Below are 18,793 nucleotides of genomic sequence, written 5' to 3' on the forward strand. Positions count from 1 at the left end.
TATATTTCAATAATATTCCACGGGGCTGCAAGTCTGCCCTAACAAGGTCAGTTGCATTATGCTAAACAGTAAACTGACAAATATGGCTTGATAAGCTGTGAGGTGCAAAACTGATCTTGGAGATCAGCGTTGTACCTCGCAGCTTATCAAGGATCAATTGTCAATTTACTGTTTGGCATAATACAACATTGTACTGGCCACTTTAGGGTGGACTCGCACCCCTGTGAAATATATTGGGAATATACACGTTGACTGATTTGTTTTACTGGTTTTTACTGGGTTCTTGACACTCACTGTCCACACATATATTATTCCAGATACTAATTACGATTGTAAATTTAGAACTTATAGTCTTCAATTTAAAAAAATCATTCAGCTGTGGGGTCCTAGAGCAAATGCTACGACAATACTGCACTATTAATTGTAGCAAAGAGCCTAAATTTGAAACAATATAATCCTCCCTGTGAAAAGGGTCATACCTGGTCGGAGTCCTTGCGACAACTGTTGAAAGCATCTGGGAGAGCGATCTGGGGGTATAGACCACGGCACACAATAAGTTTTAACAGGGTAAGTTGCTGGCCAGAAAGATCCTGAGACTGGCTTGACGCTGCATGGAGCTCCTCCACATTGTGGCGCAGTTTAAACTTAACATCCTGTGAAGAGGAGCAATTAACCCCATTAGAGTTAGTAGCTTAGTTCATACATGTACAACTGTAGCAACCTCTTGTTTGTATTTTCTGTTTTCCAATAACTTGCACTACCTCTGTGCCTATCCTCCACATCAGTGTAAGAAATACTACCAGACATAAGAAGACGTTCCTTACCATAGTCATCACTGTACCAGTAGTCCATTTACCCCTTTCCAAAATGCTTAAGGTACATTAGAACCATAAAGTGAAAGAGCAAGCATTAACCATTTGGAAGTCGGGTGCATAAGCACCACACTCTTCATACTGTCAAGGTAACATTGTATTCCACTCCTAACATCCAGAGTAAGAAGAGGTTTCTCAGAATCAGAGAATGGATTCTATGCAAAAAGGAGGGAGCATAATTTCCTGGTTGAAAGGATAATTCTAGAGGACATTAGCAAGGTATAGCGGTGTTGAGCTCAGAAAAAGAAAGAGCCTCAAGCTCACTCACTCAACAAGCAGAGATAACAACAACCAAAATACAATATTCCAAATCAACGGTTCAAGGTCAGAGCTCGCAAATGGCTCAAAAGGCCTACTGGTCAGAGCTTAATGGAAAGCTTATTAAACATGAGACCTTCTGGACATTCCTTTCTGAATTGTTCCGTGATCTTGCAATTATGTGTCAGTATTGGAAGGTCATCTATGGTTGTCCTACTGTGGGAGAGTTCAGTGTAGTTAAAGTTGTGAGGTTCTGCATTTCCTTCGAATTGTTATGAAAAAAAATCTTTACATTCTCAGTTCGTTTGGTTTGTAATTTTATAATATCCAAATGAAACTGTAGATACGTTTCACGCAAGCATTATACCTGCTCTAGTGCTTTTTCAAGGCAATCATTAATGAAGTGAGAACAAAAAAATAGAGACAAATGCAGGACATAATCAGAACATTTTGTTTTTGCTTGAGTTCAGAAGGCAATACACAGATGAACACTGCAAACTCCACGGAAATGGCGTGATCATTGGAAACTGTGAATCACTGCTAATGACAATAAGCCTATGGTGAGTATTCAGCTAACTACCCATAATGTGAAAACAAACGTATAGTGCGTGAAGACAATACTATATTTGGATGAAGCAACCTGCAGAATTTGGAAATTACAATTGTGTAGTAAGTCACATGTCCACACATACATTTCTAATAAATGTTAGCTCTTATTTATCTGTCTCTTTGTCATCATTGTCCTAATTTTGTTGTATAAGCCAGCTGCTGGTGTTTTAAACTATGCATAGCCTGTTCTCCAAAAAACATTCATGTACAGTCAATATTACGATTGTTAAAAGGGTCATTTTGTCTAAGTCCTCTTTATTGATCTTTGGCTTATATTGATTGCACATTTTTAAGCTTGAGACTGTGACAAGGATTGACATTTTAGTAGTGCATTTTCCATTTTCAAGAAATACGAGAAAACATAATTTTTATTTTTCTGCCGGCCCTATTTCATAAAGAGATTTGCATTAATTACAGGATATTTCAGGTCACTTAGCTCGGGTCTAGTCAGGGTGCACTGATAAAGTGCCAATCTGTGTGTAACTCATGCTAGAACTGCATTGTTGCCGCACACATTTTAGTGTAAATTGTGACACCGGACATAAATTGTAAGATGTCTCCATTGTAGTGCGAAAGTCTTGGTGGTTGTTTGGTCACCTTGGGAATATAAACTGAGATATTAATGTCAGTAGATGTTATTTATTAAATAATTTTTTGCCACCCATATAAGAGTTGAGGTTTTAGATGAAAGTAAAATTTGTTAAACTAGGTAGATCACTCTTGAAATATAGATCTTGTCACAAATATATGGCTCATATCATTGTAGCTATAATACTGTTGCTTTTTGTTCTATATATTATCTTCATGAACAGAATCAGCATTATTACTATGAGAGCCTAATTCTGATACGAAGACAATTAGTGAGGTGTGTATATTTGGCCAACAGATTTTTACATTGATTTAAGTACCTTTCTATGTCCCTCTTTCCTAAAAGTCAGGTTATTATTCCTTGCTGAAGTCCTCTCGACATCAGGACTAATAATCATGATTTAGAACTTCAATGATACCACAACATCGAGGGTGTGGCTTAGGTGCCAAATATGACAGACATTCTTTAGGAGAGTTCCTCTGCACCGTGCCGATAACCTGATCCTAGTCGCCTGCTCCTCAGGGAAAAACTGCCTAGTTCAAGCTGGTACCAGCAGCATTTTCCGGTACCTCCCTTCCTATAGTCACATCATCGCCAAAACATGTTTGGCAGAGAGTGACGGCTGGAGGGGAGCTGGAGGCCTCTTGGAGAGTGAGCCAATCAGGCTGTGCGGCAGCTGGCCTGCAGTCTTCTTAACGGGGTAGAGGAAACTATTAATTTAGACATTGCGGGGGCACATGGACAGCTGGCCGGGCCTCCTCCACCTGTACCTGCATTGTGCTGTACACACTTGCTGGACGGAGCACTGCTGCCTGAGAGGGGCTCTTCACTGGTGCTTGCTGGGCCATAAGGGCAGCGGATGTTGAGGGCCCTGTGCCGGAGCCAGACGGAGCACTGGAGTATGCGTCTGTGTAGGTAGCGGACAGGCCAGCAGTGGAGAGAAGAGACACCTCATGCCTACACCATGCTGCTGGATTCTGGTTGGGGTGAGGAGAAGAGCTACTGCCCAATCTTGGGCTCCTCGCGGGTGTTTGTGGCCCCTGGGGCCAGAGGTTTTGGGGGCCGTGAGTCAGGGCAGGACATCACAGAGAGATTTAATTGGGTGTGGGCCACAAATGTGCCCGCACTGAAGAGAGAAGATGGAGGTTGGCCGTGATAATGGCCCGCGCTGCAGCAGATACCAAGGGATTCCCCAAGCACGTCTACACGCCTACAGCGGACAGCATCTGAGGCAGTGCGCACCTCTGTTAGCTATGCCCCAGGGGACAAAGGCGAGTTCTGCAGCTGTGTGGGGAGTGACGTTGTTGAAGTGCAGGACAGAACTGGTGGTGGCTGGGTGGTAGAGGAGGTGAGTTGGAGGGCTTGGCTCTGGTCTGCCCTTTGTTTCCTCCATCGGCAGGGAGGACCCAAAGAAACTTTGATCGGTGGCTCCCACATGGTGGCCCTGGGCAGTTCTTTTTCTTCCCTGAGACATTTGTGACCTGGCCCTTGTAATCCTGTGGGCTTTGGAGTTCTTGCCCAGTTGAGAATTGAGGCGGACATGTGGCAGGTGGCCCGGCGCTTTAGGGGCCTCTCTGGAGCTCAGACCTTTCTGTAGCCTTGCTGGGTCAGGCCACACTCTGCAGTGAGCTCATGCTGCGTGGCATAATGGAACACTGGCCTTGAAGAGGGAGGCCCTCCGGGTCTCGCATAAATGGGGCCATGCCCTATTTGAGGCGGGGGCTGGGCCTGTGACAACACTACACCTTCTGGCGGAGGCACCTTGGCCGGCTCTACACTGATAAAAACTTTCCCAGAGCGGAGGTGATACATATGTTACAGTGCACAACAGCTGCAAGCCCTGGGCTCCTACAACACTTGTTCTGCTCATCTGTTGGCCTGGTGATGCTGGGTGGCCTTGCGAAATGTGAACTCCAACTTTCTTTGACTTCTATGTATGTCCTCCCTCTTTGGTGTGCCCAAACATGGCAAAGTGAGAGACAAGCCTGCGGGTCCTGCCTCTCAGCAAAAGATAGACAAATTCACCAAGAAGGCGACCCCAGCAGAAGGCGCTGGTGCAACTGAAGGCGACACCCCTCTGGCTGATGGGCTCCAGACAGCCTCTATTTTGTGAGCAATCTGAGACCTTAAACAAACAATGGAAGGTAGAATGGGGGAACTTAAGGTCAACTTTACCATGATTTTACAGGATTTGCAGAACGCTGTACACAGGGTCACATAGGTGGAGGGTGGTCTCTGAGACTGGAGAGATGCAGTGGAATTGCACGAGTTCCACCTGATGATCCCCATTATGTTTAGTGGGACAGTTGGAAGCCTGGGGGGAGGATGCCGAGGGCAGGTTGTGACGTGACAGTTTGTGCATCGTTGGTATCCCTGAGGGCACAGAGAGGACCACGCCCACATCCTTCATATACGACTAGTTGAAGAGTTGGGTGCCAGCTACAGAAGTCCCTAATTGCTTTATAGTTCTGCAGGCCCATCGTGCACTGATTGCTAGGCCCCCGGTGGGTGCCCCACCCGGTACTTTCATTGCTCAAGTGCTTAACAAGGCAGATTGTGAAGCCATCCAAACGGCGGCTTGCAAGGCAGGCTCACTGATATGCCAATCCTCTCCTGTGATGATTCTCTCATACTATTCACTGAAAGTCCAACAGCAGAGCCAATCCTTTCAGGAGGCGAAGCAAAAGCTTAAAGTTATGGACATCACGTATATGCCTCAAAGTTATTTTTTTAGGACAAGACCTTCTTCTTTGAAACACCTGAGGCAGGTTGGCACTGGATAGAGGAGCGTCCCAATTTGTGCACTTCGGGACCTCCTTCCCAGGAGAGTGTGAGGGCATGGGGAGGAGGATGGGGACCACGGGCAAGTAGCGCAAGGCATTGAGGCAATGGCTGTACAGCAGAGAGCGCAGGGTGCAGTCCCTTGGGCCCTTGATATCTCTGAATCGAAAACATGCTTCTAAGGAGAATGGGGGCCTGCCAGTACATCTTGCTTGCACTGATGTTTCACTGGCCCCTCCAGACCACACAGTCTTAGATGACATGGGTCAGCGGGTGCCTATACAACATATAGCGAAGGTGCGCTGCAACTACAAACTAGCCCAAACATTACACCCCCCTTTATATTTTCTCTTTTGTGGGTTTGAGCTTGTTTTGTTACGAGGCTTGTCCTCTTTGAGTAGTTTGCTCAGAGGGGAGCTAAGTATCTCAGGATAGCCCAGTTTGCTACTGTCCCTAGTTGTACCACAACAGGTACTTCTTGTTCACGAAGTATGGGGTGGAAGTTGCAGGTGGGGAGTTTGTTTTTGTTTGATCTACTGGCAGTGCTATACACGATTAAAAGGGACTTATAACAAGATCACTGACACTACTGCACTGTGTCAGGCCTGGATAGAACAACCAGATAGAGTGCAGCGGTGTGATTAACCAGGTAAGCTGTTGATCCTCTTCTGGAACGTAAACGGTATGCTTGACAAGATCAAGCACGTGCCGTGCTTAAAGCTACCCACTGCTCTGGTTCTGACACCTTCATGATCCAAGACACGCATCTTCTGGGCAATAAATGTCCCTTTCTGGCTCGTCGGGAAAACTCAAAGGTCTATCACTTGGGCATCCACCGAGGCATGGCCATCCTGATTCTAAAACATATTCCCCTGGCAATGTCCAAAGTGTGGCACGACAATCTGGGCCACTACATGGTGGTGATGGGTAGACAGTAGGGTTTCCCGATCTTTGTATATGCTCCCGAACCCCTAATGCTGAATGTTTTAATAAGCTGGACAGTATTCTCAGGAAACTGCCAGATGCTCCATGGATCCTGGGGGGTGACCTCAATGGGGTGTGCAATCCAGACTTGGATCATCCTAACCCTCCTGCAGCAGCTGTCTATGGCCCAAAACTGCTATCTGCCTTTTTACAGAACTTGTCCTTTATAGATGTGTGGAAGGCGCACCAACTGACCGAGCAGGGGTATACCGTCCACTCTGGGGCCCACTGGTCCTTCTCCTGTTTGGATTACTATCTTATGCCTTGGTCAGGAGGGCCACCTTGTACTTGATGCCTGCTTATTGGTGAGGGGCCTCTCGGACCTCTCGCCAGCGGCTGTAAACTTGACTTGGGGTTCCCCATGATCTGTGACGGGCTGGCGCCCACCGAGGAGGCATGTCTGGCAACACATAGCAGTGTCTATCAGTGGGAGACAAAGCAGGTAAGATGATGCATTTGTTATGTATAGAGAGGCACTCCTGTAGTGTATCTTGAAAGCGACTAGAGCACCCAAACAATGGGTAGTGAGGCTATAGCACCTGCATTCGTGTCTTATTACAGAGGGTTATATAGTTCCAATGCAGCGGGCCCCAGGCAGACTTTCCCCAGTTTGTGGTGCAAGTGCCATGCTGCGCTTGTCCCCGTGGATCGTGGATCCTTGGAGGCAGAGGTCATTTGTGAGGAACTCGGGATGGCTCTTAAGCAACTCAACGAAGACAAGGTCCTGGGGCCTAACGGCTTCCTGGCTAAATTCTGGCATTTACTTTGGCCCCACTCGGGCCCTTTGTTGTTGAACACTTTCAAATAGGCTCTTTAGAAAGGTGAAGTGCCTTGTGACCTTAGACCTTAGAGCGGAAGAGATCATGGTGATCCCAAAATCAGACCCTGGTGCCACCAAATGCGGAGGCTCTTCTTTCTGAACTTGGAGGTAAAAATTTGGGCCAAGATGTTGGCCAACTGGCTTGTGGGATGGATTATTTGTCTCATCCGCAGTGCCCACAATGCCACTGAGCTGAGCAGTAGGTTATCCAGTCACCAAGCCCTGCTCATGATCGACTTTTGAAAGGCATTCAACTCCGTCGACTGGATGCAAACATGCGTGATCAGGGTGAACAAGTGAATGACTACAACCATCTCAATCACAACAAAAACAAGAACAAAATCCAAAGATTTGGTAAATGGCTAACTGCAAAGGAAAACCTAGCCTGCCAGCCCAGCAAAAGCACTCACCCACAGATAAACAAAACAAAAAACCTAGGATAAACCTTAGATGCAGACCTTATTGTTGAAACCTAAATTAATGCTGTAGTTTAATCCTCGACAAACATGCAGAGAATATTAAAATATTTTTCCCCCTTCCTAGGCTTCCACCAGTGGTCAAGTAAGAGCTGACTTTGTGCTCCTGTGTGCAAACTACGCGAAAGATTTATACTTAGTAGTTCAGAAAATCACATCCAATCAAGTTATAATGGGTTCATAATTAGCAGTCAGACCACCTGTAAACCTCAAACACTGCAAACACATCACCTTAGCTCTTGTGACTTTACATTAGCACCCAGTGCATTGTCGAATCTCACTGAAAGCACTTGTGGAATTCCTCGAACATCCAAATAAGTAAACTAGAAAACTACCTTCCTTTTTGGAACGCTATTAAAACATGGCTCTTTAAACATTTGCCGCTAAGTAATACCTAAGCAATCCTAGAAAATACCTATCAACCATGATACAAGTAAACCACAATAAATTAGAGGACAACTCGACAACAAGCAGCATCACATTCACGACAACATGACAGATCCCATAACGGCCTCACACATCTCACCCAATCCTCCCTACACAGGTTATCCTACAATTACACATTTCTACAACCAAACATGTAGACCTACTTGTACCGCTCTGAAAATTCAATAGTGGGAGTTCGACGCTACACAATTACAAACAACATAACATCTGAAAGTCTGCGATAGCTACTAATTAAATTCTAGGGTACAAGGCGCCTCAGCTGATACAGCAAGGGAGTGGGTGCAGGCAAGATGGCTTAGTTAGTTGTTAAAAGCAAGGTACAGAGAACTGCTCGAAGTTGCAAGACAGCTAAGATCAAATCGCATCAAAGCAAAATCATCCTTCCATCTTTTCAAAGTCATCAAAAACAATGATATTACATTTGGCAATAGCAAACACTTCGTTTCAACACAGATACAGCAGAGTAGTAAAAAGCACAATATAAAAATAGTCCATAAGGGAGATGAAGAGAGCCCTGTTCCATCAAATAATTATTCTAAAAGCCTGACAAGATTCAGCCACAAAATGGTCACTGCAATTGTGAATCAGCTGGGCCATTATTCATTTATGTTTCATTGTCTTGAACAAATGCTGCATTGACTGAGAGTTTGTAAAGGCGAAAGTAAAATCTCTCACCGCTCCAGCCAATAGACAATTATTTAGCAAACCATTTGGAGGGTTTGTCTATTGGTTAACATAAGTCATAAGGCTATGCAAGTTCGTTTTCAGCCTCTAACAATAGAATGCTCAAAATATATCCGTGGGGTTGTTTTTCTGCACCAAACAGTTCTAAAACGTACAGTTTTTGTGTTCATCAGAGTTTTAACTGGCATGCTTTATCTACATGTGCATGAAGTCAAATTATTCTTAAAAGTAATAGAGTTTACGGCCATTCAGTTAATTTGTGCTAATTACTTTCTCATGTTGTGCCTTGAATATGCCTGCGCTGCTCAAATTCACCTTCCCAGAAGAGTCACGTATCAAAAAGTCGTTTATTTTTTATCAGGTCGGAACACAACAGTATTGCGGCAATAACACACCTGTGGTAAACATCAGTGCTCACTTAGGATAGCAGCCCTATATCACAGGTAAAGATGCACATGCGTCACTGCCCAGCCAGCACAAAACGGATGCATCTGCAGTAGTAGCTGGAAACTAATAGGTCGACTGTTGGGTGTTCCCACAGCCTGAAAAACAGAAAGTCCCGAGAGCAAAACAGCTCCCATTTTTGGGGACATGAGTAAGCTTACTCAAGTAAGTCGCCTGAGTGATGTTGATTACAGACCCCTTGATCATGAGAAGAGCCCTCCTTGAGCCAGCCCCCAACTACAAGGAATAACAGGTAGAAAGCAGAGCTGATGTGATTAAATGTCACCTTGTTTGTTGGTTTAAAACATTATGAACTAGTTGTCTGTGAGGATTAGCATTCTTTTGATACAGACGCAGGTGACTGTGCCAGGTCAACAGTCTTCATCTGAGCATATTCATGCACATGAAGTAGCCCTCGGAGGTCCAAAAGGAGTTCCAACACCTATATTGTGATGAATCAATAGTGACCAACACATGTGAACCATTCCCAGTTAAGGGTAGAAGCACTGTGTAAGAGACCTGGAAAAAGGCAGACTGAGTGCAACTCCTGATCACACCAAGAGACCAGATGCATCTGCATTCTGCACATCGTCAAGTTGGCCAGGCACACTGCTTGAATGAAGGAGACATTCAGCACCGAGTCCTTTTGTTTCCATAAAGTGGGACAGAAGCTTTGTAATAGAAGTGGGGCAAAGCTTTATGGAGGTCCAAACCCTTCCTCTGGGGTAGCAGAGAGGGTGAATGAAAGGAGGGGAGGCTGTGAGGTCAGCCCATAATGGGCGGCAAGATCCTCTCCAGTGAAGGAAAGTCTCAATACAGTAAGGAGAGAGAGGATATCAATAGTTCACAGGTACCCCAGGATTGAACCATAGAGGCAGGGCCTCAGGCTGACAGAACATAATTGTTCCAGCAGAGTGGAGTCATCACAAAGTAGCCAAGTACATATTGGAATATGTCCTACTGACACAAATAGAAAGCCAAAGATCCCGCCAAATTATTGAGTATGAGGGGCTCAGCGTGGGTATCTAATTAGAGGTAGCTGCTGAGCCTCCGGGTTTGTCTTTTGGTACCTCATGCACAGCCCTTGATATCCCTTGTCGCAAAGCACATTGAGCTAGAAGAAACGAAAAGTAAGCAGGCATTTACCAGCCAATTTTGTGTTTCAACTTCCTGCCACCCAAATCAGCAGCAAATAAGAGCCTGGTGTACTGTGGATCGAAGAAGCGGGGTAAACACTAAGATGTCATAAGAGGTTCAAGGGTCGAAGAGTTCACCAAGTCCGTTTCACTAAACCTGTCATTTGGGTGATTTGATGCCCATTGACTGCAGCCCAAAACAGGAGCACACTGCTCAACTGCAACAAACCTAAATAACTTACTAAGTTGATACTGCACCAGGACAAGAAAGAAAACACGCTTTAAATACATGTACAGCCAATTGCTCATTTGAGGCACAGACACCATGTGGGGGTCAGAGTCGCCAACTTAAAGGAGTTGTTTAGAGGAAAAGAACAAAAGGCTAAGACCAACTTTGAACTGAACTAGTCTGACAGAATTCATACAGAACACCACATTCTGCCAGTAGCATGAACAAATGAGGGCGAATTAGGAGAAAGGGTTATTTCAGGAGTACAGAAGTGCACGGATGGGAACTCCATCTGAGGTCACAAGAAGGGCTGTACTCTAGAAACTTCTGTAAAGGGGACCCTTGATCGAGTCAAAAAGAACCCTCAGTACTCATTGTCAACCTCGTAGGGTGGGAACCACCTCTTATGGGAGCGTACATCGCTCTATCCAAGTTAAACTCTATCAATTCGAAGAAAGAATTGCACCAGTATGAAGCATAAGAGGACGACTGTGGGCCAAAACATTTTGTAAACTTCAGAATTTAGAGGCCAGCCGTCTTAATTGGTAGCCCACACCTCCATCTACATGGCTTGATGAACAGCATATACACTCTACTGATAAAAAAATGAGTTTTGTGCACTAGAGCATCTTCACTCCCACAGGACATAGATATAAGACGAGGACAACATATCAAGGGTTTGTTCTGGCCAATCCCAAGTCTGAGTTACCCCTCTACCCCTTAATGAGACACTTTAAGAGTACAGAAGGCTCCTATGGCAGACTTGATTGCAATGTGGATAAACCAGTCTAAACTAAATAGTGGTCAGTATACATAAAAAGGTTGCCAATATGGGCTCAGTAAATAATAAGTTCGAGGACAAGGGTAAGATGTGGAATTGAAGGACGGATTTGGCAGACAGAGAAAAGAAATGTTGTAATTTTACTGTGATATTATACAAAACATTTTTTAAAACAGCAACATAATGTTAAAGTTGAAAATGTGTCCATTCTGCAGGGTCACCCCAATTTTTTCCCTCAACCCTATATTCACTGGCTATAGAAGCCTGGGCACTTCACCCCAGCTAACCAGTGTTAAGTGCTTGTGCTCCTCCCTTCAACATGAGGACATTGGTATAACATGACTGGCATCTTTAACTTACCTATAGGTCCTGGCATATGGTAACAAGGTGTACCAAGGGCCTATAAGTTAAATGTTACAAGTAGACTACAGCACCCATTGTGCCCTCAACTACAGTGACAATGTAAGCATGACTACTGCCCTACCACCATTAACCCGGCTGTGCAGGTTTAAACTGCATATTTGACATGTCATAATACCCCCTTTGACAGGCCTAAACTTTCCTCTTAAATGTTTATAAGTAATCTATAAGTTGGCCTTATTTCCCATAAGCCAGGGTGTATGGTATTTAAAAGTTGGACATGTAAAAGTTAAATGCTAAAATGTCCTTTCCGTGACTAGCACCACACAGCTATTTTCACTGAGCAAGGCTGGCTGTTTCATATGAAATCATCAAGTGGCAATATTAAATACTAATACTGTATCTCAGGAATGGGGCTAGATAGAAAACTAATTACATAGATAGCTCACTTTGAGGTCCTGCAGTGTGGGACAGCACGGGAGCCTCCTGAGGCCATGGAGGAGGGCCGCAACACTGTCGCACCTGACACCCATTGCCTGCAAGCGCTACATAGGGCACTTTGAGGTCCCGCACCATGGGAGAGTGTGGGAGGATGGACAACAGGAGCTATGTGTCCCATCAACCTGAGGCTTTGGAGGAGGGCCGCAACACTGCAGCACCTGACACCCATTGCCTGCAAGTGCTACTTAGCGCACTTTGATGTTCCACAGTGCGGGAGAGTGCAGGAGCATGGGCACCAAGGATTACGTGCCCCAGCATCCTGAGGCCTTGGAGGCGGGCCACAACACTGTAGCTCATTGTCTGCAAACGCTACATCGCGTACTTTGAGGCCCAGCAGCACCGGACAGTATGGAAGCACGGACACCAGTGAATACGGCTCTCAGCATCCTGAGGCCTAGGAGGCTGGCAGCAAAACTGCTGCATCTGACACCCAGTGCGTGCCAGCACTATATAGCGCACTTTGAGGTCCTGCAGCGCAGGATGCACGCGGTCCACGCCTGACTAAAGCCCAGGCCAAGGACAGACCTGTCCATGCCCAGAGGAGGCTGGGCTGGGCCATCCGTCTTTTATCAACAACCCCGGTGGTCCTGGAGGTATTGTTTTAAGTATTTCTGTGTGACCTAATCATTGCACTACGTAGCGATGGGTAAGAGAAAAGCACTTGAACCGGACCCCCCAAAACCTCCTCCATTCAACATGATGGTACAGAGGTCTAAGGGGGTCATACCCACCGAAATACAGCTAACGGAGAGGCGTTCATCCACGGGCTTTGGAAATGCACCTGGTGTAAATGTAGCCCCTTTAACAAAAAATGTGACAGGACTCCGATCTACTGTTTGCTCTCAATCAGTGGGCATGATCAAACTGATAACTTGTACCCTCCCGCAGATTTGCCACAGTCATCTGTGAGTGCCAAACGGCCCAGGTTAACGGTGCGAAATAATTCCACAGAGGTCGACTGTCAAACACATTTTTCTCTCACACCCTTTGCCTTGGTGCAGTCAGCCTCATTGCCCATGAAGGTCAGCAAAGGAGTGGCTGCACTAAAACTACAGTGGACAGCACAACTGATGGAGGATTGCCTTGCCAAAATCAAGGATATCATATTAGCAGAACTCTTTCCTGTTGTGGGCCCCCTGACAGTCACTAAGCAAGAACTGAGTGACTTAAAGCAATCACAAACTTTAGCTATCCAGGCTTCAAGTATGGCCCCCGGGGGGTAGCCAAGGATGGGTGCCAAGTCAATGCAACCCTCTGGTTTTATCTACTAGACTCACAACAGAAAGCCAATGCCCTGGCTTCTTAACATCTACCCACAATTAGAAATGTGACTGTCCGTCACTCTGCCTACCACAAGGAGGAAATGTGAGCAATTGGGAGGGGCCAAAAAGTAGCAAAGCTACCTTGCTGGGAGAGTCCGAGAAGAGTGGACCTTTTCGGAACCAAAGTCAACCTGGGGTAGACCTCCCACCTGCATTCTGCCTTTATGTGGCAATACCAACTTGTGTCCCTTCTCTGCGTAAGGGCCAGAGGGAATAGAATGAAGAACTGACTAATAAAACATTGAAATGGCTTGTACAGTATAGGGACTATCACTTATGCCTGGCAAATAACATCTTACTGACATGAATGTTAGGATAGGTTGGACCAGGGCCGGTGTATCGCCCAGGTGACTGTGTCATCATTAATTTTAATCTCCAGTGGTAGTGCAGAGCCTGCTCTTTGATCAACTGAGTAACTAGTTAGCAGGGACAAATACTGCTTTCTTGCCACTAGGCGATTTTTAGAAGCCAAGCCACTTTTTGCAGCAGGATCCCACATTGCAGAAACAAGGTAGAAACAAGGGGTTTATCATCTTTGCCTGACCATGATTCCTGTGCCCCCACAGGCACTTCCAATGTTTATAGTCCCAATTTCTAAACATTTTTATTATTTTAGCTTGCATAGATTTGCTAACTTGTAGCACCTGCGATATTCAGACCGCTTCTGTCAATGTTAGCACGGTGGAGAGTGGCATTGGAAGTCCTATTTATCAGGGAACTGGAAGGGAGTGGCAGATCAATGTTAAATTGTGTGATTGCTCAACAAAGTATGAATTTAACAATCGGTTGCAGATTAGGCCTGAAACTGTGCCACTGATTCTTCCATAGATTTGGCTGGGCATGACAACAGAATAGGCAATTTAGAGACAGGAGAGCAACATCCCGATACCAACCCAGTCATGAGCTAGTACAAAAGCTCAGCCTTGTCATTTCAATAGCATGGGTGATAGATAAACCAGGGATAGCATCACTTCATCCACTCAGGTCAAACCTTTACAGACCCAGGGAGTATCACTCTGTCCAGGTACTCTTGGGGACTCTGTTGATAGTCAAATAGCACCCCCTACCAAGCTAGTTTCATGGAATGTAGCAGACTTAGTATCCAAATTAAATTGCCCAGCTTGGTTTCAGTTCATAGACAACGCATTACTTTTGCCTCTTCCAGGAGACTTGGTCTTTGAAGCCTGTGTTTTGCAGGGGCTTTATTAATTTTAGACAGGAAGCTTTAACTTCAGGCAGAGCAGGCCCTCAGGGGTCTTGAAGATTTGGGTTAGAACCACCCTTACAAGTGTGGCCAAGGAGTTTAAGATGTGTTCTCGTAACATTCTATGCATCAGCTTGACATTCCCGCATAATGTAGTTTACAATATTTATAACGTATTGCACACCAGTGGGGAATAAAGCTGAGTCTTTGGTTTTAAAGCTACTGTAACTCCCACTTGGCAGCTCTACCAGCTGTGGTAATAAAATGGTGTGGGAGTCGGGGTTATCCATTAACTTAAACCCTTCAATGCATATAGTGAGGCTCTCACCTTTGAGGAAGATAGACTGTGCAATCCCTACCATCAAGAAATGGTCCCACTAGCACTCTAAATGCACCAACACTTAATCAGAGTTTACGAGCCTGCAGTATCAGAACTACTTCTGACAGGGAGGGAAAACATACATTCATCCTCACTCAGAGTACTAGCCTCATTGACTATATACTGGTGGATGTAAGGATCTGGCTCTATTTTAATTGATAAAGCTGTAATAGCCCAACATGACAACGATCACAATGTCCTAGTCCTTGGAGATCTAAGCTTGTCTTAGCCAAACAAACTCCGTCAAGCCATTCGACAGGAGGCTGAGACTGACTAATAATTGGCAAAGGGGCGAATTATAAAGAAGTAGCTGAAAGCATAGGGGATTTACTCTGTCTGAATTTGGTGGGGATCAAGGAGATAGTTTAGATAGGAACAGCACCGTTCACAAACAGATGTTTCTGGGATTAAAGAAACACTTCCTTGTTGAGACAAAGCAGCTTGTTGGAAGGAAAAGTCCTCCTTTCTAGTATACAAACAAAGAATGCTGAAGTGCCAGGGCAGCACTTACTGCTGCAATAAAGCAGCAAGATAGAATGTTGATACAGGCTATGAGGGTGGAGTACAAAAGCACCTTAACAAAAGCAATAAGAGCTTGGTAATGTGGTAAATACGAAGGATGGCTGGCTGGGGCCAGATGTGGGGACCATCAATCCTTTTGGAACACTGTGTCCACAGGGAGTCGAGATGGCTATTGCTCCATTGAGAATCATATCACTGCACCAGAATGAGGCGCTCCCTTCTCCAGTTTGTATACAACACCAGGGCAATCTTTTAACTCACCAGAATGGTCAACCAGGCCTAAATGTACTAATATCAACTGGACCACGCATATGCGCAGAGGTGCCCCCTAGCACAACCTGGTAAATAAGTAAGGCAATTAAGAAGGTCGTTCCTAATAAGGCGCCCAGGCTAGATAATACCCACCCAGGAGACCTGCAACTAAATGCGATCGATTGCTGGAGCTCCTACTTTACATTGTACTTTAATGCCATTATGAAAGGGGCACCCATCCCCACATCTTGGGCGGAACCAGGAATAATACTGATTTATAAAAAGGCCTCTCAATCACTACCGATAAACTGTTTAGCAGGATCATACTGGATAGGTTACAGGATTCGTAAACTGCAAATGGAATTTGACCCACCTGCGATCTGGTTTTTGTGAGCCCATTACCACTACAGATCAAGTACTCCGACTCCAGCTTTTACTTTGGAAAAAAGTTGCTTCAGGGGTTTGCCAACTCTACGTTGTATGTGTTCACTTAAAGTCTGCATTCAACTTAGTAACCAGATTTACACGCTGGCAGGTGCTAGCTGACAAAGGGATCCCCCAATACATTTTGGATATCATTATTAGGCTCCCTGAGCACAATTGTGCACAGGTAAGATGTGGTCAGTTGGGATAATTGACAGATCCATTTCTTGTTAATCATGGGGTCAAGCAAGGCTGCAGCCTTGTTCCTATTCTATTCACACTGTATATTAATGATTTGGTTCCCTATTTGGACCAGTGCCAAAATGATGCACCAAGCCTGGCAAATAGCAGGGTCTCTGCTCTCATGTTTGCTGATGACACGCTTAGATTTCAAAATCACCAATGGGGTTGCAAAAAACACTTCTCCGCTTTGATTGTTTCTGCAGGCAGAGGGGATTGGAGAACAATGTAGGTAAAACTACGTATATGGTGTTACACTCCTGTCATTCCACAAGACCTAATCGCATTTGAAAGGGAACCCCTGGATCAGGTGTATATGGGTTATCTAGGGGTTATACTAACAGATCAGCTTGATTGGCATACTCACAGTGTGAAGCGCAGGCATAAACTTGGACAGTCAATTGGGGGAATAGTGAAAATTAACAGGGGTGCCCAATTCTGTCCCATCTGCCTGGCACTTCAAGTTTACAAACTTCAGGCCCTAGGAGCAACCCTATATGGTGCAGAGTTATAGAGTCATTGGGTCGTGCATGCCCTGGTGGCAGTCAAAGACTGATATGTGCGTCAACTGAAGGGTCTCCCCTTCAGCACCCTCCTTCTCCCACTTAGATTGGACATGGGCCCCAGACCAATCGTGGATGGGATTGGAGTGAGAGCCATCTTGTATTGGAGAAGAATATGGTTAACTCCAGAGCTAGGTTTTTACCGTATTTCAGGATCAGTTAACATTCTCTGGATCAAGTATGTAAAAGAGAATTTTATAAGGATAGGGAATAAGAGTCTTTGGGCGGCCTGAAGGGAAGCATGTGGGATTTCTACATCATCCACCACATACAACTACCGGCAGAATGAGAAGCACCCAGGGTTAGCCTACACTTGGTCCCCTAACCAATGCCTTCATTACGATAAAGGATGGATTTGAGGAAGGGCAGTTTCTAGATGAGATTGAACCTGCAGCTGCCAGGAAGCTTTCTACAATTTCAATATGGAAATCTTCCGGTCAGACCGTTAACTGCCAAGTAGGCAAGTGATTTAAGATTAGTAGATGGCTAAGCCCCTCCTGTGGAAAGCATAGGTAGAGCATGCCATGTTTTTATGCACAGCTTATCTGAGCAATAGGAAAAAATGGATTATACCAGTGTACAGGGATTTAGGTGTCAGGAACACAAGGGGACATTAAGAATTTTGAAGTCAAACACCAGGCAATGCATAGTTTTTGCAGTCTCGTGGTATTTCTTGTCGATGTGGGGAGTAAGGCAGATACAGAGTACCCAGCAAGGCGAATCTGACATTGTTGAGGTACCCCTTGTGAATTAAATGTCTCTTTTCGTCGTATATTATAATTATATAGCACTTTATCTGAGCAAGGACATAGCTTAAGCCCATAGTAGCCTTACTTTGACACTTTGTACTTTTTTTTATCCGCCAGGAATTAATCTTTTAGTGTATGAATTTTAAAGCACCGGATTTGAATATTTATTGCATTCCTGTTTTACTCTTATGACAGGGCAAATTGGCGAAATTAAGATTTGATGATGATGATGATTAAATAACTATTTTAATAGTTATTAAACATAACTTTTGTTTGTGAAGTCAGATTTTTCTAAATGTTACTTTGGCCAGTCAGTAATTAGCAGTTAAATAGGTCTGAATGAGACAAGAATATGTTCACAAAAGCAAACACGGTGACCTGAAAAGGCAAAGATGACCCATATGACCTTGACAGAACATGCAGGGGGGCTGAAAGGATGCTTTTTGACAAAACGTTGAGTCCTGCTTGAGTGTCACATCTTGCTTGCCAAAACTGCTGTGGCTTTTATATGACACTTGGTGTGCATTTCAAACAGGCCTTCTTGTCACAGTCATATGTTAGTAGTCACTTGAGCAGGGACCTTATTTTGTCCCCTTCCAGCCAGTCAGGCCCCAATCACACTAAGATTGTTGAGAGTACAGGGACAGAATAAAACTGTCTTTTAGAGTTAGATTTGGGAGGACAGTAGGGTTACCATAGTGCACTTATACACCAAGCACTCAGAGCCGAAGTACAGTGTGGGTGACAACTCTGATCACCTTGAAAATGCCAAAATGGGTATGGTTAGCCCCAGGAGCCTTTACTCCATGGGTTATGGAGTCGTCATGCACCATTCCCACCCACTAGTTTCTGCCAGGCATACATTAGGTATATCTATGCACATACTCCAGAGTACTCCTGGACTTGTAGAAGATCAGAAGAGGACTGAACTTGCCATCTGAGACCTTAGAAGAGTCTAGACGACTGAACCTACTCGTCCTCTTGAACCCAGGACAAAGATGATGGCTGACCCTCCTGTCAAAACTACAGGGACACAACAAGCTACAAGAGAACTTTACCTGCAACTGCCTAGCTGACCAGTGGCAACTAGGCCTGGACTGAAATGTCATGTTAGCTTCTGTCTGCCACTCTGTGGTTCTCTAAGGGCCTCCCCTGAGGTGGAAGGAGC

At 45.0% G+C, this 18,793-nt stretch overlaps 1 protein-coding gene across 4 annotated transcripts in view; it reads right to left on the bottom strand.

The window, feature by feature from the left end:
• Nucleotides 1-18,793, bottom strand: part of DHX34 (DExH-box helicase 34) — a 387,340-nt gene that overhangs the window by 178,296 nt on the left and 190,251 nt on the right. For all 4 annotated transcript variants that reach the window (XM_069207613.1, XM_069207612.1, XM_069207614.1 and 1 more), the window contains one exon: nt 480-653. In XM_069207613.1, the coding sequence (XP_069063714.1) occupies nt 480-653 (174 nt within the window). The remainder of the gene's footprint in view (nt 1-479; nt 654-18,793) is intronic.

Source organism: Pleurodeles waltl, chromosome 9 (assembly GCF_031143425.1).
Source record: "Pleurodeles waltl isolate 20211129_DDA chromosome 9, aPleWal1.hap1.20221129, whole genome shotgun sequence".
Classification (NCBI taxonomy): Eukaryota; Metazoa; Chordata; class Amphibia; order Caudata; family Salamandridae; genus Pleurodeles; species Pleurodeles waltl.